General features: G+C 41.5%; 2 protein-coding genes across 3 annotated transcripts; both read right to left on the reverse strand.

Moving 5' to 3' along the window:
- Positions 1 to 395: 395 nt before the first annotated feature.
- Positions 396 to 10,112, reverse strand: REELD1 (reeler domain containing 1). The gene is made up of 6 exons (XM_062574943.1): positions 9,893 to 10,112; positions 8,470 to 8,692; positions 6,125 to 6,294; positions 5,098 to 5,422; positions 4,307 to 4,370; positions 396 to 995 (listed from the first exon to the last, which is right to left on the reverse strand). The coding sequence occupies exons 1-6, from the start codon at positions 10,110 to 10,112 to the stop codon at positions 396 to 398; spliced, it is 1,602 nt and encodes a 533-aa protein (XP_062430927.1).
- Positions 10,113 to 19,136: 9,024 nt separating this feature from the next.
- Positions 19,137 to 26,246, reverse strand: LSM6 (LSM6 homolog, U6 small nuclear RNA and mRNA degradation associated). 2 transcript variants are annotated; one of them, XM_062574762.1, is made up of 4 exons: positions 26,164 to 26,246; positions 24,559 to 24,671; positions 20,920 to 21,033; positions 19,137 to 19,399 (listed from the first exon to the last, which is right to left on the reverse strand). In XM_062574762.1, exons 2-4 carry the CDS (start codon positions 24,650 to 24,652, stop codon positions 19,365 to 19,367), a joined length of 243 nt encoding a protein of 80 aa, XP_062430746.1. In that variant the 5' UTR covers positions 24,653 to 24,671; positions 26,164 to 26,246; the 3' UTR covers positions 19,137 to 19,364. The 2 variants fall into 2 exon arrangements, with proteins under 2 accessions (XP_062430746.1, XP_062430745.1); XM_062574761.1 differs by lacking the exon at positions 26,164 to 26,246 and adding an exon at positions 25,586 to 25,687.
- Positions 26,247 to 26,543: the final 297 nt, after the last annotated feature.

The following is a 26,543-nucleotide window of genomic DNA, read 5'->3' on the forward strand; positions in this document are numbered from 1 at the left end:
CGACAACACCACAGTGCAGAAGAAGCCTTTCTATTTTTGGCTACACCCTTAAGGTAATAGAGGAAGCATAATGGCTGCAAAGACACAATTAATGAGCAGGTATACAATATTAATTGTGGTAAGTGTAACATACAGAACAATCTATCATCTACTTACATTTTTATAGCAGCTGTATTTTTTTTGACTGACACCTCTGTCTTAACTCACTGCATCCGTATCATGATCAAAACAAATGTGGATCCCCACCATTTTCCAGCTAGAATTTGTTTACCTCTATGGTTGCATATGCAGGAGATACACTACTGCTTGCTATAATCTGTGTTAGGTATTAGTCATATTCACTTACACAAGCAGCTGATTCACCTAAATCTCACTGTTTTAAGTGTTATTGATACCTAGATTATGGTCTTTTTCCCACTGCCTGATGGGCTGATCCAGTTATACTCAGCCTGAACCAGGACGAAGCTGTTCTCCCGAATCTTCCGGAAGTGCATCATCTCCCCGTTTTCTCTCACAGTGATGACATTGTTGTCTGGTTCGCTGAAGGACACTTCCGTCCGCTTATGGCAGTACTGGGCATAGATACAGCGCAGCCCAGCTGCCAGAGCCAGGCCCAGGACAGTTGTGCAGACGAGGAGGATGCCAAGTTGGGCTGCTATGAGTCGAGTCTCTCTGCCAGAGTCTTGCCCCTTCCCAGGAATAGCGGTCTCAGGAAAAGGTCTGGTCACTGATGCCAGTGTATTTCCAGCCACCTCCTCTCTGACTTCCTCCTCCTCCTCTTCTTCACCCCTAGAGCCTGCCTCTTCTGACTGCAGTGTTGGCTTTCTTTCTGCCATTTGCCTTGACGCTGATGACAAATTGCTGGCAGTGTCTGAATTGCCAAACTGTGCTGTTGTCACAGTGGTTTCAAGCAGATGAGTGTATACATGTCGGGCAGAACGAGAAGCTGTTGCATACGGGGAGGTTTTCAAGACAGCCCAGTTCTCAGTACTCACCTTTGAAAGCAAAAACACAACAAAATAGCCAGTGAGGCAATAGGAAGGAGACTGATGAGATTCTCATCCACTAACAGCTTCACTGTATAGTTCAGCTCTGTTATTTCTGGTTCAGGCATCCCCCCTGGCCTTGGAATAACCCTGTTTCATCCTCTGGTTATTCAGTAGCTTTTACGAAACAAGATAGATTCAACACAACTCATCATGAACATGAACTTCATGTTCAGGGCCACAGTGAGCCTGCTGCCATTCAGTATTGCCCTTCCGAGGCTGTGGCTCAAACCATGGAGAGGTTTGAGATACCCAGAGGACTTCAGAAGACCTTTGACACAAGTATTTTGGGACTGTCACATATAACTTGTGGATTCTCCCCAAAGACTGTTTTGCTTTCTCAGTCTATGCAGTTTGAAATCTGCTGCCTCTCAGTGTTGTCTAATGGCCCATTGTAGCGTGAATTGCGGTTCTTCCTTGCTTGTGTGCACTCCTTGGGCTCGGCTTGGTGCCAGGCACCTGATTTATCAGTCACAAAATGGCAGCCACACCATGCCAGTTCTATAGTCCAGACTTCACTACAGATATCATCCAAAACCAACTGTGAGACAGTCTTACAATTTAGGAGGCCCTCACTGAGTTTTCCTCTTCCCGCTGTGCACCTGAGGCCCAATCCAAAACCTGTGAAATATAGTGGAGTCTTTTCTTTGGCTCCACTAAGATTTGGATCTGGCCCTTAGTAGCTGGCTTCTCTTCAGCATGTCCAGCCCAGCAGGCTTTTTCACACATCCATTAATTACACCAGAGAAACTCTCACCTGCTACTGTCATTAACAGTTTCTAAATCTTGCTGGAAAGCCAGTCTGACAGGAGCACAAAGCTGAGGTAGGAACCCTGGCTAGCTGTGAACCAAGGTAGGGGAAGGTCAGAGCATCCTTTGTGGAAGAGATGATTTCAAAAGAAAGTGAAGGCGATAGTAAAATATAGGCAGCAAATAAAAGATTTCCATGGCTGATATGCAAACTGTAAAGTAGCTGACTGGCAAAGTTAATATTGCATGTGTATGGATCACTTGCCATCAAAATGTGAAGGTCACTTTAAAGGCATATACTGCAGGATTTGGGTCTTTGATATAGAAAACAGATTTGCCTTGCAAGTCCTTGCCCTAATTTGCTCATTTAGTCCTTTATTTTTTTACTTCTCTAATTTCCTGCCTTATTTCTCAATATTTTAATTTTGCTATGCTTTTCTGTCTCACCTTGTATAAGGCTTGTATAGTTCTTCCCTTCCTTTGGTCCTCTCATTTCTTCACTTCTTTCCATAGCTATGCCAGATGCTCATGTTCAATATCTCTCACTTATTTGTTCTCTGTCTTCCTCTTCTTACTAAATATTTCTCTTATTCCTGAACTGCTGCCTCTCTTCTTCCTACGGCATCCTACAACCCTGATCTAGCTCTGTATTTTTATTCTCTCCATCCCTTGCTTATTAGACTTACCCTGTTAACTTTTTTTCTCATGTCTCTAAGCTATCCTCACTTTCTGGCTTCTCCGCAAGTTCCCATCTGAATAACGCCCTCTGTCCTCCACTTTCTCTCCCTTCCCTCTCTATCTTTTCCCTTCTCTAGCTGATTTCCAGCAGGCCCCCTGCAGCTCATGGTTCCTCCCTCAGTAAAGCCACTCACTTGCCCAACACCACTGTCATTTTACGCCTTTCTGGACTTTTCTTCCCGTAACACCCCTTCCCGAATGGCGCTCTCACCAGCTCGTCCCTTCTGCCATCTTCAGCTGTTGCAACCATCTCAGACCAGTGCTCAGCTTCATCTGCCCATGAACTCAAGCCTTTGGCTGACCACCACCTCTACCTTCCTGGTTGACCCAATCTCCTGTGCTGGCACTGCTCCCATACCATTCACGGCCTTGTTCTCTTGGGGGCTCCATCCTGATATCCTACCACTATCTGAAATGCAGGCTGAGCAAAAGGAAACACACACGGCTGCCTATCAAAGGGATAACTGCTGGCCACCTTCCTGAAAGCTCAGAAGAAGCAAACATGCAAGCAGGGAGCAGCAGCAGTAGGCAGAAGGACTGCACCAGAATCCAATAAATTGGATTTATTGGAGGAGGGATTTTTCCCCTGAAAGAGGAAATTGCAGCTGTACTGTGCATCCTAGGAGACAGCTACCTCCAGGGCTTGGCTCAGAGGATCCCAACCAACAGGTAAGCAGGAAGAGCAATGATAGAACAAGACATCAAATGCCCCATGGGCTCCAGACCATTCTCACTCTGCTCTGTTTTCACAGGGAGGAAACTGTTCTGACTTTGGTGATCTCCACTATGATTTACACCATGATAAATTAGAACAAAGTGAGAAACTGTTTCTGGGATTGTACCTTTCATGACAGCTGAAGGGGACATTAGACTTTTCTGTCCCTGGACAGCAACTTACTTAGGTCTCAAGTAAGAACAACTTAAGTCCTGTAAGGGAAAAGTAAATGATCTGAAAACAGGACCTTGAGCTCCCTAAATAATATCAAGCTGTTTTTGAACTGCTGCATTCCTATGCAGAAGTACCCATTTAAGCTTTCTGCACTGCATGATTCGTGTGAACACATTAAGGAACATGTTTTCTTCTTAGGCATTTCAGTGCTTAGAGAAATAGGAAATTACCTTACATGCAGTATATGTTTTTGTCTTTATTACAGAGCAGGCCCACACTGATACCACAAAGAGGTGACTACTATAAAGCGCTTTATGCAGAAAGAAATGCTTAAAACTATTGGGCAAAATCAGGCTTTAAAGCTGAGGAGAATATAGGTCTATCATGTTCACAGAGAGATGTAGAACTTCCCTCAGAAAGCATGTAATTCCCCTGGCCTTGGCCAGACAGGCTGAAGCCCTGCGCCTCTAATAAATGTAATGGTTAGTACCTATTGGGATCACTGCATCTCTGGAAAGCATATCTCAGCCTCCTGGAATAAATGCAAATTTCCAGCCCAGTAAAATCCAGCAGCATGTAGTTATGGTCATGTCTACATATGGAAAAGTTATTTTAGCTTGTTTCTACAGTGGGACTCATAGAAACCCAGGCAGCAGACTCAAAGGGAAAAAAGAAAGATATAAAAAATGATTTTCAGATAAAATTTTAAAATTAAAATTCTTAACAGTCTCAAAGTGGTTTTAGTCACTTGTGACACCTACATAGGCTGCTTGGTGCTGTGATGTAATAGAGGGGTTTTATCCTCATCTTCTGTTAGTCCTTTCACCAACTCCCAGCAATTTCTGTCTCTAGAGAAGACACCCTCCCCATCCCCAGTGCTTACCTGCCCGCTGTCTTTACATGTCACACACAAGTGTGTTTTGGTAGTGCTGGAAATACTTTGTGTTCTGAAATATTGAAACAGGAAAGACAAGGTTAATGTATTATGTCTATCACTTAAAAAAAAAAAAAAAAAAAAAAAAAAAAAAAAAAAAGTAAGAATCTCCAGGGTCTACAGTATACACAATTTATTATGAGTGCCACTTGCTAGAATAGCCTCATGATACACACAGTCAACACACACTGCACAGAGCCCTATTTTTAATGTCTTCTCATTTATTCCCATACCCGTCATGTACACCCCAGTGTAAAACACAGCATGAAAGCCCATACAGCCCTAACTCTCTCAGACTTCTGCATCTGAGTAGACATCCTCTTTCTTTCTTTTCTTTTCCCTGCAGATGGAGGAAAAGCTCTGCTAAGTACATCATTTACTTGAATACTTGCAAATGCTTTTAGAAGAATATAACAACAGTCAGTTCTGAATTTTTTATCACATTTTTTCTGTCACCTAGCTGGGCATCTCTACTGAGATGATCAGAAGAATGTCTGCTCTTCAATTGTTTTGAAATAGTGTCTCACTGTCACTTTCTGTCATACGCAATCTCTGAAGGATCATTTTTCAAAAGTTAAGCAAGCAAACACCTCCTCACCTTCCCTCACAGCCACAAACACCTTCCTACAAGGACACTTATTCAGCCAAACTGAAAGTAGTATTAACTCCTTTCCTCAGCACTGTTAGAGAAATAGCTGTTCCCACTGTTTAGTCTATCACATTTGGTGCTCACTCAGTACCCGTCATAGGTGGTGTAGCTGGTGGAATAGTCTTGGAAGAGGAAACTTGGCAAAGCACTTGTGAGGCGCAGTTCTTGGAAAGCAAGTGATGGCTCCAGCCGTTGACCACTGAAATTGCTGTTCCCTCCACTTCTGCTGGATGCAGCCAAGGCCGTGGCACTCAGCAAAGTCCGAGACAACAGCTTTGGGTCAGCAACAGGCTGTGTATCTGTCTGGACACCAAAACCCGGCTCCAGTACTTCTGTTACAGCCATGCCAGTCAGCCCTCCAGGCAGACTGTTTGTGTACTGAGGGAAGTTGGTAATCGCAGTGGGAGAGGTGGTGTCTTGTCAAACACAGAGACAACACACAAAATAGAAGAGGAACAGAAGTTGTCTATTCATTTTCCTCGTTTTGTTTATTTCAAACTGCACTTGGTGCTACAATTGACTAGTAAGGATCATAATAGTAATTTTTATTTTTGTATCACTGATCTCTCAGTAGAACTGAGATGGAAAGGAAAGCAACAAAGCCCACTGCCCAAATTCTATTCATGTAAAATAATTAAAACTAAATCTTGGTGCTACACCAAGAATGTTGAGAAGCAGATCAGACTTTAATGTAAGTCTAATTTTGTGGAACATTTTACTGAGCAGAGGCTGTATAAATACATATAAATACATACCTGAAGGATAACCGCCTCATTTGGAGACAAATTTACTTGTGTGTTTAGACAGTATTGCAAATTGCACTTGCTTGTCTTCAGGAATTGAGATTTTAGGTAAAACTTGATATATTTCAGGGTTTGCACTGAAATCTTAAGATCTAGCAACTCTTTATCCTTTTGGTACCCTCCTTGGGCTGCCTGTGTTACCTTCAAAGCTGACACATGCCCTCACTTCAGAGTTCTTCACAGCCATCTTGGGTCTCACCAACAGCTATAAGAGTTAAATGGGCCTCTCTAGCTTGTTTGCTACTTGTTTTCAACAGTCACGTGGAATAAGCTGTCAAAAGGCTTTGTAGAAGCCGTCAATAACCAAACACGTACCTCTGCTTGCCATACCTGCTACCTGTGGGCCAGTGAGTTCTTGCAAGGGTGCAGGAGTTAGAGGCTTGGACTTATGGCTATCAGCAGATGTTTTGTTTTGCACTTGTTGAGCCACAACAGCAGATTCAATCTTTGCCCAGTAAACAAAGTATGACTGGACCACAGATATGCTGTTAAAAATATAATTATGCAAGGATTTACTTACTCTATACCATTAATAAAACATCAGAACATTTAGCTAATCAAAAGAAATGCTTTAATCTAAAGGCAGAAGCAGTGCAAAAATATTTTAAAGGGTTAGCCCATCACACATTTTATATTACAAATAAAAGATAGCAGGTCCCATAAGAAAGATAATGAGTGAAGGATCACTCATAATTAAGATCAGTCAAAAAATGTGTGGGAACGAAATGAAAAGAAAGCTATTATATCTGCTACATTGACAGAAGTACATTTGGAAAACTTTGAATAGCTCTGCTTATAATCTTCCGTAGGCAAGGAGACAACAGTGGTATTTACTAATTAAAAGAAGTCAATGTAACTTGTACAAACAGCAGCATAGGTAGAAAAAAATAAGGGCACTCTCCCTTAGCCCTTCAGTATGTGAGCCTGCCTAACATGCTGCTTTTTGTCAGATGTGAAAACTGCCTTTTACCAATCTTTTAACCATTCATCTTGACAGCCTTATTTAAGCTGGATGTTTGTTGAAGAATTTCAGCTTAGATGGCTCAGCTACTTCTGAGAATGAGATAAGAGAAAACAACCCTGTTTTTTCTTTGTTAAACTACACTTATGAGCTTTTTAAATCTTAAAAGGAATTTTTTCAGATGCTCTGAAACAAGTTTTAAAAGAAGGATTTACAATGTGGCTGGGGAACACCCTTGTTAGGATGTGTCTTTTGCTATTTGCATTAAATCTGCTGAAAGTTTACCAATTTATAAGTAGTTTAGTGGATGGGGGTGGGAACCTCAGCTTTTCACAGTCTCAGTAGGAACTCGGTGGAGATGGGCCGCTGCCATTCTCTGGCATCATGTAGCGTGTGCTCCAGCATAGAGCTGAGTGCAGCATTCCCCAGTGTGGCTCTTTGCACTGCCAGGGGCCACCATGCTGTGACCATGGAGGTTGGAGCGGGACACTGCTGCTTCTTGTGCCACTCTGGGAGGGGGAGGGCAGCTGAAATCCCCCAAATGCACAAGACCCAGCAACCTGATAGGAAGCAGAGGGAAGAATGGAGAACAACTGGAAAAAAAATGCAGAGGGAGAAGGAAAATGTGGGAGCAGTAGCAACATCAGATATACAGGGAGTGTCTGGAGACATAGGAGAGAGAAGGGAGGAAGATATATCTGAAGGTTTCCATGGAGAAGAGAGAGGCCCATGTTCAGAGCCACAGCCTGGCATGGCATGGAGAAAGGAGAACCATTACCAGAAGCCAACTTTAGAGGGTCAAAAGACAGGGAGGGAAGGATCAGAGTGGATGGCTAGGAAAAAGTATTGGTGAGATTAGGTTATTTTTTGTTTGTTTTAGCTTTATACATTTTAATAGTGTTCCCCAGTATAAAACAATGGGCAAAATGGATGTTCTGAGCAAAAACGTATCTGTTTCAATGAATTTATGTTGAATCACAGTGAGATGCACAAACCATGGGACTCACCAGAAAGCTGATGTTTTGGGGAGCAGCCAAGGATCTAGCCAAGCAGCTTGTGAGTGGTTTGTGTGAAGACAATACATAACAATTTCATCTCTTCCAAAATGAAAAAGCACTGTGCTTCCTCTCCAACAGCTAGTTAGAAAAATTTAATTTCATTCCAAGACAGAACCAAAATATTTGGACAGTTTTGGACTTTGATGCAGAACAATGAGGTCAATTTTTGACTCACTGCTTGCTTTCTCTTATTACTTGATTTAAAACAGTAACTTTGTCTGTGAATAATTCTGTTTATATTTCAGTTTAAAAAAAAAGTGAAATTTGAAATCACAGAAGTAATACACAACATTATCCTGTAGAGAGGGTGGTCTTGTGGGCTGTGTTACTTAGAAAGGCAAGTGATCACAGTTCTCTCTTTAACCTTAGTATTTCTATTTCCTAAGTGCTTAGGCTGTCATCTGCTGCTGTATTTATTCTGAGAAAATACTGACCAAGTAAACAGAAAGGAGCACTACCTAGCAGATATAAAGGGCAATTTATATACCAGCTGGGACACCATTGTAGCATTTGATAAGTATTTAACTATATGGGACTCAAAATATATCCAACCACTGTGTTGGACAGGTACAATGGAAAAATAGAGCCAACTTTTTAACTAAGAAAACACAAATTCTGGTTGGGAACCAACATGTTCTTACAAAAACTTGATGTCTCCAATGGGTTGGTCTGGTGCTTTCCACACAAAGGACAAGTTTCTTTTCAGGGATTTGTCCGAGTGGGTGACAGTATCACCATCTTCAAAACAAGTCAGCAGTTTGGAACCAGGAGGAATAAAAACAAATGTGCCAGCAATTTCATCGTTAGACACCTTGCGAGCTTGAAGCAGAAAGCCCATAAAATCTCGGCTGCTCCGCACTGTCACTGCAAGACAAAATATGGCACATGAAGGGATTTGTGTCATAGATGAATTGTTTGCAGTGAAGTTTTCGTTGGCACCACTGAAATCAGAAGAAAATCCTGTACAAAAAAAAAAAAAAAAAATCTAATATTGTCCTTACAGTCTGTCTTGGATATGCTAGACACAAAAGGCTAGACTTCACTCTTGACTTTGTAGTATGAAATTACACAGATAATTTACTTGAGTCTTTTTTTTTCCCTCCCTTGATTATAAGCTGCTAAGCATATTGTGTAGGACAGCATGCATCCATTTTTAAAGAAGAAGGTTTGAGTACCATGCTTCATGTATGCAAAAGATTATATGGTGTCCTTGGAGAAGAAGTAGTTTAAATAAGCAGGCAAGTGGCCAGACTGAAGAAAGGTAGATCTCAGCTCTGTCTGCTTCTTCCTCAGGTGCAGCGATGCTGGGGAGGAGTCATCCTGCCCAACCTACCAAATAGTCAAGGTCATCACTTAAGACACCTTCACACACAGTGAAGAGGGCCGGTCACTGACGGGGCAACTCATCCTGTCCTTGGACAGGCATGGGAGTCAGGCAAGGTCGCTTACCTTCCGGAGGTGCCTCTCATGCGCCATTGCGTGTGGTGAGTTCCTGTATGATTGAGACATGGTTGAGATGAATGAATCCCACCCAAAGCATCTCAACCTACCAGCAGCAAACATTTGGCCTGCAACATGGTGAAAATCTGGAGTCAGACATCACCTAAGAAAACTTAGGCAAAGTGCCTGCAAGCAAAATGTGATCCTTTCAGCCATGACAACTGCTGACAAAAATGCCCAGACTTTATACACCTAACAGGTGACGAGTCTTTCTAATTACATTCATTTCCACATGATGAGAGATATGGTATAGCTCACACAGAGCAGTGCCATTGGGAAGTTACCCTCTTCCCATCCCTCACAGAGATTAACATCACCACCAGAGGTTAGTTATTACTTGTCTCTTAGGTGCATTCATCATTTTTTTAGAAACATTTCATCTTAAATAATTGCTTCTCTGAGCATAGACCATACAACTTCTTTGCTCAGTGCACAGGATTTAAAGTCAAGGCTGAATATGATTTGAGTATGTGTCAACAAAACTACCACAGGGTAGAACTAATAACTGCTTAAGGGCTTTTTCCATGATTGTGCTAGTATATACAATAAGTTGTTGTTCCTTACCTGGTACCTTGTCACCTGGGAAGAACAAGGACATATTGGTATGGATAGTAACATAGTTGTTCCTGGGACTGTGCAGCTGAGCTCTCATGTGCTTGGGCATCATGTCAGTGCAGGCAGAAAGACTCGCACCACGAGAGAAGGCAGCAGTGTATGAAACCAAGCACAGGGTTGTGCATGCCCATCCAATGATAACTGCGTGGACTTTCCTTCCGTTCTCCATCTTATATCAGTAAAACAACAGGCAAGTTAACTTCAAAGCAGTGACTTCTGGCAGCTGCAGTGCACAAGTGTGTCTGTTACCTTTGAATTAACTGAGCTCTAGAACAGCCTTTCCCACAGTCTTTGAATGAAGGAGAATAAATGATCTCTGTGGTATGTGGAGCCTCTCTGGCAATCCACAAATTTCACGTTTTGAAGTAAATTGTTGAGGCTGGGAAGGAGAGACCCCACAAGAGAATGCACTTCTTGTGAAGTCATCCATTGAGTGAATAGCTGAGGCACACTGGCTCTAAAAATTCCTGTGTTTAGCTGGAGGACAAGGCTCTGTACTGACGTGCTCACAAGTCAGCTCGGCACTCTCTACCATTCCCAGCCCACATACATACACAACTTGCTCCATGGGGAAGAGAAAGGGGAGGTACCTATGCCTTAGATCTGTAGAGCCACTCCGTGGAAACTGAGCTGTGCCCAGTTCCTCACAAGCTTTGTGCTACAGTAGAGCCCCTCCCTGCTCACCGGCAGGCAGAGACAGCACAGAGCTATGTCGCATTGCTGTCTGGCCGCGTGCAGGGAGAACACCTCTCTGCACCTTGCTGTGACCTGCATAAGCGCAAAACATCTTCTAGCAGCCAGTGCTTCAAGTCATGGAGATGTGGTGCTCCCTGCGACCGCAGAATGTCTGTGCTAACTATACCACCCGTATTTGACATTCCAGCAGCATTTTAGTTTGTCCTTCTCTGTCAAAACTCTTTGTTGATTATGAGACATCAGAGATACTATCTTTGAAACTAGCACTAGCAGCCTAAGATAAACATGTAGCTATTTTGGCTAATGCTAAGATTTCTCTAGTATTTAATCTGAGCAAACATTTTTCTTGACATTACAGAAGTTTAATAATTTCTATATGCCATGTCTTTAGTACCTCTTAGATTTGGTGGCTGGCACAAAACATTTGCAGATTGGCTGGATGGACTGGATTTTATTATTCTTGTTATTCACATTTGAAAGTGAAGGTGAAGAATGAGCACACAGTATTTATTGTGAGTAGTAATGTGAATCCTCAAGCAGGTTGTGCTGCTTTTAATGTAGTTCTTTCTAACATCTTTTCAATGTGCAAATTTTCCTGGCTTAGGTTACCTTACACTCAGTCAGTAAGTAGATGCAAATAAATCAAAGGAAATTAGACTGAGGAGGTCTACCTTGCACCTCCACTTATATCACTTTTAAAACTTTCCAACTGTCTCTAAAAAACTGCCACTGCACATGAAACTGTTTGTTCCTAGCCTCAAGCAGGGAGCAGATGGATGTAGTTTAACTATCTTCTATGCAGCATCATCACTCCAACCAGCTGTGTGCCAGATGCTTGTGGGATTCAGAGGAGCCTTTGCAAAATATTCCAGCCCCTATACCACTACGGGTGGGATGCCCTCGTTCTCGTGGGACAGCCTCCCCTCCAGATGTACTTCAGTCTCCCTTGCTGGATGTGATTTCTCCCAGAAGCTCATCAAAGTACCTCTGTGCAGCACTTCTTTTCCTCTGGAGTTGCCCAGGCAGCATCTGTGGCTCCCCCTGCCTCCCCCCCGCCGCATGCCTGCGCCCTGTGCAGTGCAGCGCAGGGAGTGAGGCTGCAGCCCCCCAGGGCCCATGCAGTCCCAGGCTGTGCCGACGCAGCTCGCTTACCTCGGACACGCACTCCACCGGCCCCGCCGCCGTTGCTCCCTGCAGCCTGCCAGAGAAACATCCTTTCAGGAAAGTTCTTCACTTTCTCCTCTAATGGGAAGTGCAGCAGCTGTTACTGCTAATACCCAGGACTTACAGGAGCTCTCTGTCAATGCCCCATTCCAGCCTTAATCGTATTAGTTTTCATATCCCACCCAACCCCTTTATTCTCTCCAAGCTTCTGCAATGAAAATGAAGGCAACTAGCAAGGCAGGGGTGGTGGTGTGTGTGTGGGGGGGGGGGCAGCACCAAGCCATGGCTTTTCTATAGTATACCCTGAAATTCCTTTACTGCAGTGCAGCAGGAGAGGACTTTTTCGTGTGCCCACTGCCCTCCCCTCATTCCCGCCCCCTCCTCCACTTCCATAATTGAAGATTTTCAAAACAAAGCCAAGCCTCTCTCCCTTTAGTCTGTGATACTTTCTGATCTGAATGTCTTCTCATTTGTGTTTACAAGTAAGTTACTTGACAGTAAAAGCAAAATTCTGCTAGAAATCATTGGACTGTGCATCCTGCATTGGCCATGCCAGGAGTAACCGTTAATATCTGACAAACCCACCAGAGCCAAGAAACTCTATTAAAAGCTGCCGCCCTGTCCTTATTTCACCCTTTTGTCCTCAGGTCTCTGATAAGAACAATGACTACTTGCCTTAGCCAAAAAGCTTGAAAGCAGACACAGCCATATGTGTGCTACATGCAGGGTTGTGTAAACATCTGTTCTGTATGCCAGTATGAAATCTGTGCGTTAACAGCAGAATTACTTTGTTGTTTTTTCAACAGTGAATGCCACAAATTCAGGAAGAGCAGCTAATTCTAACTCCTGGTGTGTTGCAGTGTCTCAGACAAATAGATGGATCAGAGCCACTGGATCTGGAGATGAACAAAGCTCTCTTAAGAAGAGGGCAAGGGACAGCAACACTTCAGGAGAGTGCGGGCTGCTGTAGGCAGTTTCAGTTGTCTCTGTAACCAAGAGAGCCCATGTGTATTTGCTAGGCTGGAAAATGCAGAGCTTTCTACACGCATGGCTTTGGCTACTGTTGTTCATGCCACTGCTGACTAGATGCTGTGAGGAACTCCGCCTGGGGCTTCTCCTGAAAACTGAAGGCAGAATTGCAGAATCCCCATCTATTAGCACTATTCTCAGTTGTTTCCCTAACCTGCAGATTGTTCTCAGAAGCAAAAGAAGATGCTTGGTTGGCTCTGAGATATTACCACTGTCAGCCCATCTTTCATCTGTTTAATTGTTTTAAAAGTATGGAAGCTGGTGGCAGTGGGCTTTCAGCAGGCCTTTCTCCTCTGCGTCTCAGGGAGGGCTTAAATCACCTGAATTTCAAGATAGAATGCTTTCTTATTTTCTCTCACACTTTTTCTTCCTTTGGCTTTCTGTCTTTCTTTTCTTTTCTTTTCTTTTCTTTTCTTTTCTTTTCTTTTCTTTTCTTTTCTTTTCTTTTCTTTTCCCCCCTTTCTTTGGAAACAGAGTATTATTAGTTGTAGTAGCTGGAGGGAGAGGAAGTTTGCATTATTGCTTCTATAAAAAAATGAGTACCTTCAAATAATGCTATATTAATGACTAATTCTTTCTTGAAAGCAGCCAGTCTTTTGTGGCTATTCCTTATTAACTTATTCCTAAGTTAAACTATTCCTTGCTTTTAATTCCAGTGTAATGCAGAAGCACTGCCAGTCCTCTGACAATCTGCAGGGAAAACATTTGAACCCACCCAACCTGTTGCAGCCATTCTAATACAGAGTGACAAGATCTGAAAATAATATTTTAGGTATGTGTCTGTCACTGAACCACAGTGCGGTGTTAGAGCACTGCATGGTCTTCAATTGCTGCTGTGCACTGAGCAGAAGTTTTCATTATGCAATTTCCAGTAAGGTTCATTTCTCCAGTGGCTTTTACCTGAGGAGAGAACCAGCACAGGAAAAGTGGAGTCCGAAGCAGCAGTGTCAGGTGTTCAGATCTAGAGCTGCTGCTCAAAGTCAGCACTCTGGATCATGAGGCTGTGCCTCTACCACACAGATACCAAGAGAAAGCAGAATATCTTCTAACGAATTTGATCCAGAACCAACTCAGCTGTAACAGCGTAGGATATAAGACAGCACTGAAGTGGCTCAGCTCACTTCTGAAGCTGGAGCGAACTGTAGCTAAAGGCTGCACGTTGCCATGCAGGTATTACATGCAGGAATACCAGCATAATCCAGAATTTGCTCTGAGAGATCTGCACAGTGCTGCATGGATCCAGCTCTAATTGCTGGGCTGATCTGAAACAGTCTTATGCAGAGTTCATCCTCACGGTTTGCTCTGAAGCCGAGAACTCAGTGGTTTCAAAGCTGCAGCCAAACCAAATGTTACAATCATCTTCCACTTACAGATGGAAAAATCCTGTCACAGTCATTACGATGACATGAGCACCTACCAGCAGCCTCGAACTGCAAGTTCTAATGCCAGATGACAGGCATATGTTTCCAATAAGAAATACAGTCCTCTCCATAGCCTTTGGTTGCATTACCCAACAGGACAGCATTGCCTCAGCCTTTTCTGGACAGTGCTTTGACCTACTGGAGTCATGTGAGCTCAGCCAGGCTCTGCATATCACTGACAATGGGGCCCAGACACAGGCAAGAAAAGATCACATGTCACTACTGTCACTAGAGAGAATTTTGGCTTTTTCCTGACATAAATTTCAGTGTGAGTAGGAAGCTGGCTTGGAGAAGGGAATACAAGACAATTTACACCCTGTTAATTGTTTTCTCAGCAGTGTTTATGTAGCAGATTTCTAGAAGAGAGGAAAACAAACCCTCAGCTAGGATTTTAAAACAGTATTAGTGAATAAAAGTGCATGCTCTCTAATAGCTAGATAACTGAGATAAACCATAGACCACATAACTTGAAATTTCATCAATATAGTGCATAGGAAGATTGTGAATCAGTTCCAGGCTCTTTGATGCAGAAACTTTCTCCTTCTTACAGACTGCTTCTATGTCTTCACATCATCAGGGGCACAACAGAGGCAGTGGGTGTGCTGCAGCTGCAGTGGAGAACAGTATGTAACACGGGCATGGATGTAAGCAACCCAGTGCTGTCACACAAGTTGGTTGCTTCACTGACAGGTTGAGAAATGCTTTGATACTGCACAACAATCAGGGTTATAACCAGTAAGCAGTTCTTCCTGTTGAGCCAGTACCCACCTCCTTGAAACAGTTTTGGGCGTTGAAGACAAGTGGCCAGATCAATCAACAAGTTCAGAGGTTGGAGGTGGCAATGGTTAGTTAAATCTAGATCGCAAGGAACTGATCATTAAACCAACAAACTAGGAAGCACTATTTTATTTAAGAAAATTTCGTATCATCTTTAAAACTAACCGTGGTATCCAACATTTAAATAGAGTGGAAGAGAGATTAGCAAAGTAGTTCCATAGGCAGAATGAAGAATAATACCAACCAGTTGGCGTCTCGAGGTTGATCTGTGCATGTCTGTGGCTCTGTGTCTAAGAGCAGGGGAGAGAGGATGTTTCTGATACCTGTTTAGAGGGAAGGAACTGTCCTTCTAGTAAAAGCATTATTAGCAAGACCTTCCATTTCTAGCGAGTTTATTGTTGCTATTCCTCTATCAAACTGTGCTGAAGTTGGCAAGCAGCTTCACATTACTGGTGGAAATGAACTGACACACAGACACACATGCAACATATAATGTGGCCTCATTCGCTTAAAAATTCAGCCTAAAAACCCCTTTGATTTGGTACTATAACCTGCACAGGTCAGGAAAAGTTTACTTCTGTCCAAAATCTCTGCCCTGGAGAACAGTTTCGCACAGAAACTTCAGACTTTAAAACTACTAGCTCTGCAATTTATTTGCTTTCAGAAATGACAATGAGCTGGAACTAGCCGCAGGCATGGGTTGGCACACTGGAGAGGCAGACACTGCTTTGGTACCATCATTCAAATGTTCTAAGACTGCCAACTTGCAAACGCTTCCACACATTTTTGACTATTGTGAACAATGCAGCAGAAATCTAGAGCTGTCAGGCTAAGGGTGTTTTAAAACCCGTTTTAGAACTAGGTATGAACCTTAAGACTTAATGAGCAAATACTATCCGAATGGATTCTGGGTAGCTGTTTTATCATTTTTAACATCATAAAAAAAGATGCAAAGAATTCAAATAAGTAACGTACAGGGCAGTTTTCATACAATTCCCTTTGAACTAAGAACCAGGTGGCAAACAAATTGTAAAACTGACAGGTCATCAGTGAATATGCCTTTAAAGCAATCCTTTCCTAGCATGCTCCGTACCCTTTATATAGGGGCACTCAAGGGTGCTGCAGGCCTTAGTAGTAGCCTGACTTCTGAGTGCCCAGACTCCTCTACCACCCAGTAAGTATTAGTCCCTTCTTCCTGTCTTGCTTTCTTTGGCTTCCATAGAAGAGGGTGCCTTGTCACTCCTCGCCAGGCTTTTGTGTAAAGAGATACGACTTCGTTTGTCTTCTCAATTTTGATTTTTATGAGACTTTTGACTTTTACACTGGATGTGAGGATTTAGCATAGCCAGGGTTACTGTTCTTCCTAGAGGCTGCCTGAACTGAAAGCTTGAAAATGAGTTAGGAGGGGCACAATGGCTGAATGGCCTTAGTTTCTGAAGTGATCCCACCACATAGAAGTACTACTTATGTACATCTTTTGGATGCTCTTTTCTAAGACAAGTGATTTCACCTATGGACAAATGCTTTTAACTTGCTACAGGAATGTGTCATTTTCAGCCCTGACCTAGACATGCTAGATATTTTTCAGCTTAATTATGATATACTGTCTTCTCAGTCCACAAGGAAAATTGCTTTTTACACAAATACTGGGGCAAGAGCATTACAATATAGTAAACTAAGTAACATGAAGAACATGAGCATTAGTATTTAATACTGTCTTTGTGTGTGAAGATATGCTTTTAAGAACACTTGTAAGAGTATAGAAAACCCATGTAGTTGCTGTTGGTCCTTCTCTCAATAGAAAGAATTTTGTAAATTAGACTGATTCTTTTTTAAATATCGAGAGTTTCTGAAATATACTACTCTACTTTTCATGTTTACATACCTATATAATGGGATAGTTCACCTTAAAATTTAAATGTTGGATACTGACTCTGCAGCGTTTGATTTACTTAAAACAGGTATGTTGTGATGCAGAACATATAGTAAGTCAAAACAAAATCTAAAAGATAAGTAAAATAAATCCAAGATGAATGTTCTAACCAACTTAAAATGAACTACATCCAAGCATTATAATTGAAAACAAGATTAAATGTTCATTTAATTTCAATGTAGAGGCTGAAAATTGATTTAAGGCATGCAGTATGTACATAAAGGTACATGCAGCAATTGTGCAAATTAGATGTTTAATTCCTTTTTTTTTTTTTTTTTTTTGAAATTTAAATATGGATTGTAATGGCTCCTCTTTAACATGAAATTTCTTACCACTTTACATGGTGAGTAGTGCCAGATACATTTTTCACTACTGAGGTAACAGTAACTTCATGATCTAGATTACATTAAAAAATCTCAGCATTTAAAGTACAAAGTATTTATGGAGTTCAGTGTTTAATATGGGTGAGCAGACCTTGTATTTAGATGACATTTCAGAACTACCTTTTGAAGTAGCAGATCACACTTGAAAGCTGTTCTGTAACTAGGCTTGTAAAAACAGAACTGCAATTACAAATTTAGGGATGCAAAGTCTTTAGAATAAAGTAAACGCTACACAAAATATTTAGCCACAGTTGGCTAGCTGGAAAAGGGGCAGAAAGGTGGAGGAGGAAGACAGAAAGAATAAACAGCATTAACTACTCTTAAAACAGGGAATGAAGGGACACAGTAACCTGACAGATATACATACATGACAAAATAAATGAGAAGCTGTATGCTCCTCTTGGAGGCACATCTTTCTCTTTTTTAAAGAAGCCACTTACAGAAGAGCAAATTGGTGATTTGTACTTGCCTCATGGACCCTTTTCAAACTCTTGTCAAAAATGATTAATTATTGAAGCATATTGTAAAGTGGCATCTCTATCTGTGTGCTCTGTAGAGGCTTTTGAATTACTTAATGTAGAAAGGTTAACTATTAATTGTAAAATTATTTTGAATTATACTGATCATTAAAAAAAAAGCAACCTGCATTCCCTCTCTTAGATAATTGAAATGTTACAATATCTTACTTGCATTAGAGCTATTGGTACTTGCAAAGAATGGACCAGTGTTAAATTCACACAATTGTCTTCATTCATCCACAATTAGAAATATTTTTTGTTTCCAAAGGCAACACAAACTGCCCAAAGAATAAAGCAGGGCTTCAGAAAACTCATTAGAAAATTGGCAAATAACCTCACCATAAGGCATATTACCCTAAGTTGTAACTTTGTCGTGAGCAATAAGAAAACATTCTGAAAGTCTTGGTATTAAGTGTAATGTGATTTGGACTAAGAAGTAACTGAACATCCATGCTTTTTTTCTTAGCTGACTGCAAATAAAAGGAGAAGAAGGTATTTTACAAATTGGTAGAAGCAGATATGTAAAACGGAACTGGATTTACTCACTGAGCTCAATATAGGCATTCACATTTCTGACTAGCATGTACAGAAAGAGTATGCATAGTACTAGGTTGGGGGGAAGGAGATAGGAGAGTAAGAATGGACTATCTAAACAGGATATATGTGATATGTTTACATAAGTTTTCTCTCTCTCTCTCCTTTTTCTTTTTTTTACACTCCCCGTCTGTTTTCAGGAATAGCTTTAGATATTAGTTAAAATTGTTTTTTATTGAAGCAGTTCTTTGTGTTTTGCAGAGACAAGCAAAAAAAAAAGTAAAAAAAAAAAAAAAGTAACTGCATGGGGGTGGTGTAGAAGTAGTGGGAAGCAGCGGTAGGACATGGAGCTGGCTGTGTTGGCATTCCAGCTGAGAGCTTTTTCACTGGTGACTGACTCGCACAGCACTAACCCTTAGGGCTTTTCTTCCATTTGATTCAATTCTTTCTTCACTCCTATTGTTGAAGTGTCACTGTTACCTCCCCTGATTCAAATCCACAGTTCAAGATTTCTTGGCTAATTTAACAGTCAGCAACTGAACTTTTTACCCAATGACTCTTAGTAGAGTTTGGTATTTGGAAAACAGAGGGTCAGTTTTAAAAGGGACACATCATTTTCACCAAAATATTAGTTTCTCTTCCTAATCTCAGTTAAACTATTGTTTTGCCATCAGTGCAAGGCTCCAATTTGCAACTATACTGCACTCACTTTCCAATCAAATAAGCTGTTGCTTTGAATTAATCTCACAGCACTACTACATACTTCACATTTATTTTTTTTCTGTACAGTGGAACAAAGCAATGCCTTGAAACTGAAACAATAACATTCCAGAAGTTTACACTGGTTTACATTTATTAAAAAAAAACCACCTGTGTGTTTCACCTGTGAATTATTAGCTACAGATCAAATAGGGCTCATCAATTCAGAGAGGTTCAGATGTACAAAATAGCCTCCTTCTGGCATCTTCACATCCTCCTCTTCTGTGTGCTTATATACAGTACTGTGAAAAGGAGAAAGTGAAACACGTAAGAGTGCCTTGGTAGATAAGGTACAAAAGCCTGTTCATTTAGAATATCTGATTTTCAATACTTGGTAAAATAAAAGCATAATGTATCCCATTCAGCACGAAAATAGGAAACTTGTAAAATCAGGTTTCAAGAAATGCTATCAAAATTACACATTATATATAATTTTGCTTTAATATTATATTCATAGCCAAACTGTAAACCCCAACAGATGTAGGCTGAACAGAGGGAAACTACAGTCAGCTACCATGCAGCATTACTGAGCAGTGGATGAGAATTTCTAAGCATAGAGATTAAGGATGTCAGACATGCAAGTTCTGATCTTCCAACAAAAGGTGGAAATCCCAAGCATTTATGGCAAAGCTAATGATAACAGCTGACATTCTACCTACTTTACTGGCAATACCAGAACATTATTTCCCATATGCTTTCTAAGAAAGTTTTTCCTTCATGTTAGAACCATGAAAAATGCATTTTGAATACTCACAACAGGAAATTATAGAAATCATACTAATATACCTGTGATGTCTAACTTCTCTTCTAAGCCCGTTCTTCAGTCTTCTGTGTCTCACCCATTTGTTTTTTTATAATAGATTATTTCCATAATTGATTCTCGAGCTCTCTGTCACTGCACTCCTTACCTTAACAATCCAAACTCCTTGCAAAAAACCTTGGCCTTACTCAAGGATTGTTCTTCTTTCCATGACAGAATAACGTCTCTCACACTGGTACCACATTCTCCTTGACTCTCTTATGTACAATGGAATTCAGTTCTTGGTTGTTTTTATTCCCTCTTTCCCTCCCTTCATTTTCTTCTCAAACGGCTTAGTCCAACTCTGCTTCATTTACCTTCTCCACCAGTTTCTTCACATCTGACTCATGAATTTCTGTTTGTTTTTAGATATTCTCCCTGGCATGCCTGCTATTACAGCCCAACTAAGGATCTGACACCATAGTCCCATTTCAGCAGCCTGGGCTACTTGTTAATCTATAATTAAAAGCAAGTCTGTATCATAGTGGAGCAGGATGTTAATTGTTCTGGAAGTGGAGTAAAATCTACCCACTGCACAGGGACATTCAAAGGCTTGATACTGAAGTCTAGCTATTAGCAGGATTTTCTGTATCATACTGCACCGTATCATAAATTTGTAAAACAGTTTACTTAGCAAAACTCAGAAACATCTATGGAGCAGATGCCACCTAAGCAGGCAATAAGTACACAAGGATAAACCTGCCAGACAACAGGAAACTGAGTTCTAAGGAGGAAATGAGTTCTAAGGAAGGCTAGAAAAGAGCTTGCTTCTCTAAAAGAACTTCAGAGAGAAAAATGAACATGGGAATGATGAGGAGCACAGACACTGAAAAGAGGCACTACAGAAAATAAATACATTAAGGTTTCCAAGAAGGTCTACAGGTAGCCACTTCAACCATTCCTCAAATTTAGAATTAAACAAACATTATCTTCTTATAAGCAATAATACAGGGAGAAAGTTACCATTATTTCCTCGGATAAATGCGTCTCCATACTTGTTCTTTAATTGTCCATTTACGTATTCTTCTGTCTGTTCCAGAGCTATATTCATATACCCATCCAGGCAAGCCAGGACACCTGAACAGAGTAACAGTTTAAATGCGTATCAACTTAAACATATCTTAAAAATGCATGGGATTTTAACAGTACAGAAAAAATCATATCTTCCTAACAAAATAAAAATCCAGCCTCGTCCAGACAAGACAGTTGGTTCTCCACATAATTCTTTTAAGAACACTCTTAAGAAAGGAGTGAGGAATCCCAGGCTTAATCATCACTTGATATGGGATGGGGGGAATGAAGAGGCGGCGAGGGAAGATCATCAAGGCATGACTTGAAGAAGCTCAAAGACTTCCACTTTGAAAGTTTGAGAAGTCCCTTCTTGCTTGTGTTTTTAAGTCACTTACCTGAAAAAAACCTGTGAAGATAGTTGTAACTGACTAAACTGAGGACAAAACCCTGTAAATTGAGTTTTCATCAACATTTGTCAGCTAATTATCTGAAAAATAGCCCTTTTAATAAAGGACACCATGAAGTTTTTTATATTTCTTATTTTCATGCTTACAGATCTACAAGAACACTGGCTGCAAGTCTTTATTTCCGTGCAAAAAAAAAATTCTACATAATTTTTAACAGGCAAAGTGTTTTCAAACAATACTGAAATCTTCCAACAAATATAAAATTATACTGTTTAATTACTGCATATCAAAAACACTCTCTGCCTTTGTAATATTTGATACTGTTTTGGTCAAGAAAATGAACACTTTGATAGCACTGTTTTTAAGAGAAGTATTTATATTCTTACTTCTTGTAGCCCCTGTTCATGCTGTATTTTGTTCAAACAGTGCTTCCTATGTGCTGGCAGTATGGTGGCACATTCCTTATTCAAAATCCCTCTCCAGTATTTATACCCACCTGTAAGGGCATTGCAATGAATCAGAACCACAGCCACCTACAAATTCAACTTATCTGATGAACAAACAGATTTATGTAAGGAACTGAATGTGGGGGTAAACAGATATAAAGAATTAAAGAATTGGTCAGAGAATGCATTGTTAATCATGCACAAAAAACAACTTGTAACAAGCTGTTTTTATGATCTCAGTCTTGCCTGTGTATTTTTCCCACTTCATCTTTGCACACAGACAATACTACTAAAGTTATATTTTTCTTTATTTGAAAAGCATCTAATTTATTCACTTTGCATTAAAATTTGAGAAATACTGTGTATTGGCTGTACCTGGAGAACAAGGTAGAACTCCAGTCAGAACCCTCCTCTAGGACATAGTCCTATTTTTCAGAAGTGTTACTGTAATATCTTCCATCAAATAATTAAAAATTTAAGTTCTCCTGCCAACCTGTAATGTTTGGGGGAATGTTATTTTCCTGTATGAGTTTTTCTTTACTCTGCTGCCACACAAACAGGAAGAAATGACTGCTCACTAAGTGCTATTAAATGCACAAAAAAACAAACAAAATGAAAGTTAGAACTCTTTCACACCAGTAATCCCAAGTGCTCCAAGTAACAATAGTAAGCAAAAAATTCTGTCCAAAATTGTAATTGGAGTGCTTTTTATGCTATTATTCACTAGGCCATAAATGGCAGTATTTTCAAACTCTTTTGTTCCTAGAGTGCCTTCATGCTTGTTTCACTCTCTTCTCCCTTCCCTCTATTTTCTCTACTCTCAGGCCAGTAACGGCATCAAATATTGTCATAGCCCACCCACGTTAGTACTTTATCTTCAGTTCCATACACATGCCCATCTTTACACATACAAATTATACATATTAATTTACCACTAATTACCTGTGAACTTTCCTAAGGCTTTTTTCCTTAGACATGTGCATGTCCTTGGCACAGAATCAAGGTATTTTACAGCTACACAGCAACACTTGTATTAGGTCACGTTTGCATGTGTGGTGGCATACATACAGAATTAGCAACACAGCCTCAAGGCAGAACCGAGATAGATCTGCAATAAAAGCCTGGGATGCTGGGGTTTTTCTATGTTTGGGTTTTTTTTAAACAAATGTTGGATTTCTATAGAAAATGAATTGAGTGTGTACTTTTCAAATGAGAACAACCTACTGTTTTTAACTGCACTCTGGCAGGATAACAGTAAAAGAGGCTGCTGGTGGGAAGGAAGGAGAACAGAGGAAGTAAATAAGGAGAACAGGAAAAAAATCCCATGCCAAGTAGTGCTGCAAAAATTGGTCAACTCTTTGTAGGCGTACTACACTAGTAGAGTCCCAGGCCTAATGAAGATTGAGTGGTTTATCCACAGCAACTACAGATGCATCTTACTGGGGAAAAGGTACCAAAAGAAAATAGTTCATAAAGAAAATAGTGTATGCAAAAACTAAACCCAGTTTAGCCCTGTACTTTTAGGTAAATGATGACTTGCTTTAGCTGACTTTAATCAGCTGTTACTAGTCCCTTGCAAGAAGGGCAAAAGACAGATGAGAAACAGTGAACTTTTTCAGCCACAGATCCCACCTAGAAGCGCTCAGAATATGCGGATCTCAAAGAAATAACAGACTGCAAATATCACTGCCCAAGAGGGACACTAAAAAGAAATCAGAAGGTGCTGCTTGCCCTGTCAGTGAACAATCACAATTAAAAACTGTCCTAATACAGAGATTCTTTAACAGCACAAGCAAGTCTCCTCTCACAAGCACAAAGCTGAAGCCAACTGAATGACCCCTCTGAAGTAGTGACCTGTAGCAGGTCCATAACATTTAAGTTATTCCATAATAAAATGCCTAACTTGTGCTTAAGAGGAGATGCATGAAAAGTTTTAGTTTAATTTTGAATCCTATTAAAACAGCCTGACAAACTGACAGTCTTATCCTAAAAGGAACTGGACACTTACCTGAACAGAGAAGTTTCATTTACTACTTAAGAAAACTACAATTCTACGTACAGCTCAGGAAGATTTACAAGGGGGCTACAGAATACTGGATTAAACCTGCTGTATTGTTTTAAAACACATTGGAGATATAGGCGATATGGAGATACAGTTTTTTGAACCCGAAAAAGCTCTCTCTTCGCTTCCATGAGTCTTGATGCAACACAAGTCTAGGCAGTTGTTTAAGAATGAATGTAAATAACTCCATTTTACCTCTCATGTATGGCTGTTTAGTAGCTCGGTAGGCAAGGTTTACTGCTCAATGCTCTTCTGGACCAAGGTACACCTTGAGGAGTTGGAGAACAGGAGGGTGAAGGAAAAGGATAGTTTTAACCAAGCAGGCTAGTTGAGAACTGCAAAGGGGACTGCCTGGAAATTTCAGGAATTGCAATTCAAGCCAATCTCAGTTTAGAAACTTGGAATCATTTTAAAGCTCTAGTCTAATGATATGTGACTAAGGATTCTAATGATTTAGGTAAGTTATTTTAATCTCTAAATCTACCTCCTTTTCGTTAGTTTCTTCAGAGTTGATCTTTTTCTTTTTTCTTACATCATCTTCTGAGATCTATATTCATGTACTCCAAGAATTTGCGTCAAACTGCTTTGCTTTTACAAAGCACTGCATCTGTTCCACTCTTCCCAGACAAAGATATCATAGAATTTACTCAATGTGGGAGACAGAGGGAGAACTTACCTCGATAATCAACTCCAGAATTTAATTTTACAACAACTGGCCGTCCAATGATTTGCTTTAGGAAGTCACTAGGGGTTTGCTTCCGTAGACTCATCTTGATCTGCCCTGATAGGCTGAGAAGAGAAGAACGGGGAAGAAACATTTGGATAAGTAACACACTCAAATGTAGACTTTAAACTTTTTAATCTTGTTGGGGCAACAGAGACATGGCATTAAACTTTCCATCTGACATTTTTATAACTTCCAAAAGTCTTGACCGGAATCCTTGATTTAATGCATACAAGATGCCAGGCTGTGCATCTTGTAAACTTTCAATGTAGCTAAAGGCCTCAATTTTTCTTTGCTGAAATGGATTTACTAAAATTACTGAGTAATTAGTAACTGGTTCCTATCTTTGAGGGACGGGAAAAGGAAGCCAGTACATGTTCTACATACATAAGTTTGAGCTGAAACAATTTGATATATTTGATCTCAGTTACACAAATATGAGAAAATAAATTTGAAAGCATGACTTCAAACAAGTCAGTTAAGTTTCAGTAAGTTTAGAATTAAGCACTGTAAACAACTTGTGCAAAAGCCTGAAAGAATGCTGTGGTTTAAAAAGTCATGGTACAATATACAAGCAGAGTTTGCTATGAGGCCCTAGTTCAGTATTGCTTGACTTCTGCTTTAATCTTATTTTAAGTCATTTTGTCTAAGTACCAGCTGTTCTGCATTTTAAATTAATTGCAGAAAATAGTTGGAATGATGAGTTGACACCATTACTACGTCAGCCTTTTGCTGCTCGATTTCTGTGGCAAGTTGCAACAAGACAGTCCATCAATGTGAGGATTTTGAGACTTTTGATCATTTTCATATTAACGTGCACCTTACAATTTCATGTGATATTTACAGCATAATACTTGTTTGCATAGCATCTTATAGATAAAGCTTTCGCACCAGTATGCTTTGAAATAGCTTGTACTGTGTCAGGCACATTGCCTGAATAGGAACAGAACTGGGCAAGATCTGCTTTCACTAGACTTACCAATTTATCACTACTACGGGTTCACAGTTTTTGTTTTTACTTGCTGCTTTTGTGTGTGTTTAAGAACTAGAATTGCTAGTTGTTCTACTAGCTGTCAACTCAGACAGCATATACGTTGTAGAAAACGGCTTTTGGTAACATACACGCGACGGGAACTATTTCTAAAGAAAGGCTGATGACAGAAATCCTGAGCGCGACGGGAAGCGCCGCTGCGGCGCGCTGGAGCGAGGCAGAGCGCCTCGAACCGCCGTCCGGCACCAGTCCGCCCAGCGCCGACCGAAAGAAGCCAGGCTGGAGGCGCTCGTTTTCCCAGCTCCTGCCGGAACGGCGGGGAACGGGGCGGGGGGAACAAATCCTGCGTGGATGTAACGGGAAAACAACGCGGATGACACCGTGCGCGCACAGACCCTGCCGGGAAAAGCCTCCCGGCGCCGCTCAGCTACCGGGTCAGCCTGCCGTTTCGCTACGCTGCTCCAGGCCGAGGCGCCGGCCCCGGGCGGCCCCGAGGCCCCTCGGGGGGAGGGGGGGGGGGGAGGGTCCCGCCGCCCGGGGGGGGGGGCAACGGCCGCCGCACTCACCGCCGCGCGCCGCCCGCGTCCCTTCCCGCTGCTCGCGGCCGAGCGACCCCGCCCCGCTACGGCGCGGCGGCAGGGACAAAACGCGCCCGGCGCGAAAACGCGTTTGGCGAGGGGAGGCGGGGCCGGGCCGGGCCGCGCGGCACCTCCTCACGCGGAGGGCGGGGCGCGCGACCCGGCGCCCTTTCACCTGTGCGTGACCGCCCGTGACCGTTGAGTCCCGGCCGTTGACCGTTAGCCGTTAGACCTTGGGAAAGCCCCCCCCACTGCCCCCCCCCCCCCCGCCGGTGCTCGGCGCTGCAGAAGCCCCTTCCGTTTCCTTAGCCGGCGGCGGCCGAAAGGACCGTGCCGAGCGCTGGAAACCGAGCCGTGTTTACCAGCGG

Source organism: Rhea pennata, chromosome 4 (genome assembly GCF_028389875.1).
Source record: "Rhea pennata isolate bPtePen1 chromosome 4, bPtePen1.pri, whole genome shotgun sequence".
NCBI lineage: Eukaryota > Metazoa > Chordata > Aves > Rheiformes > Rheidae > Rhea > Rhea pennata.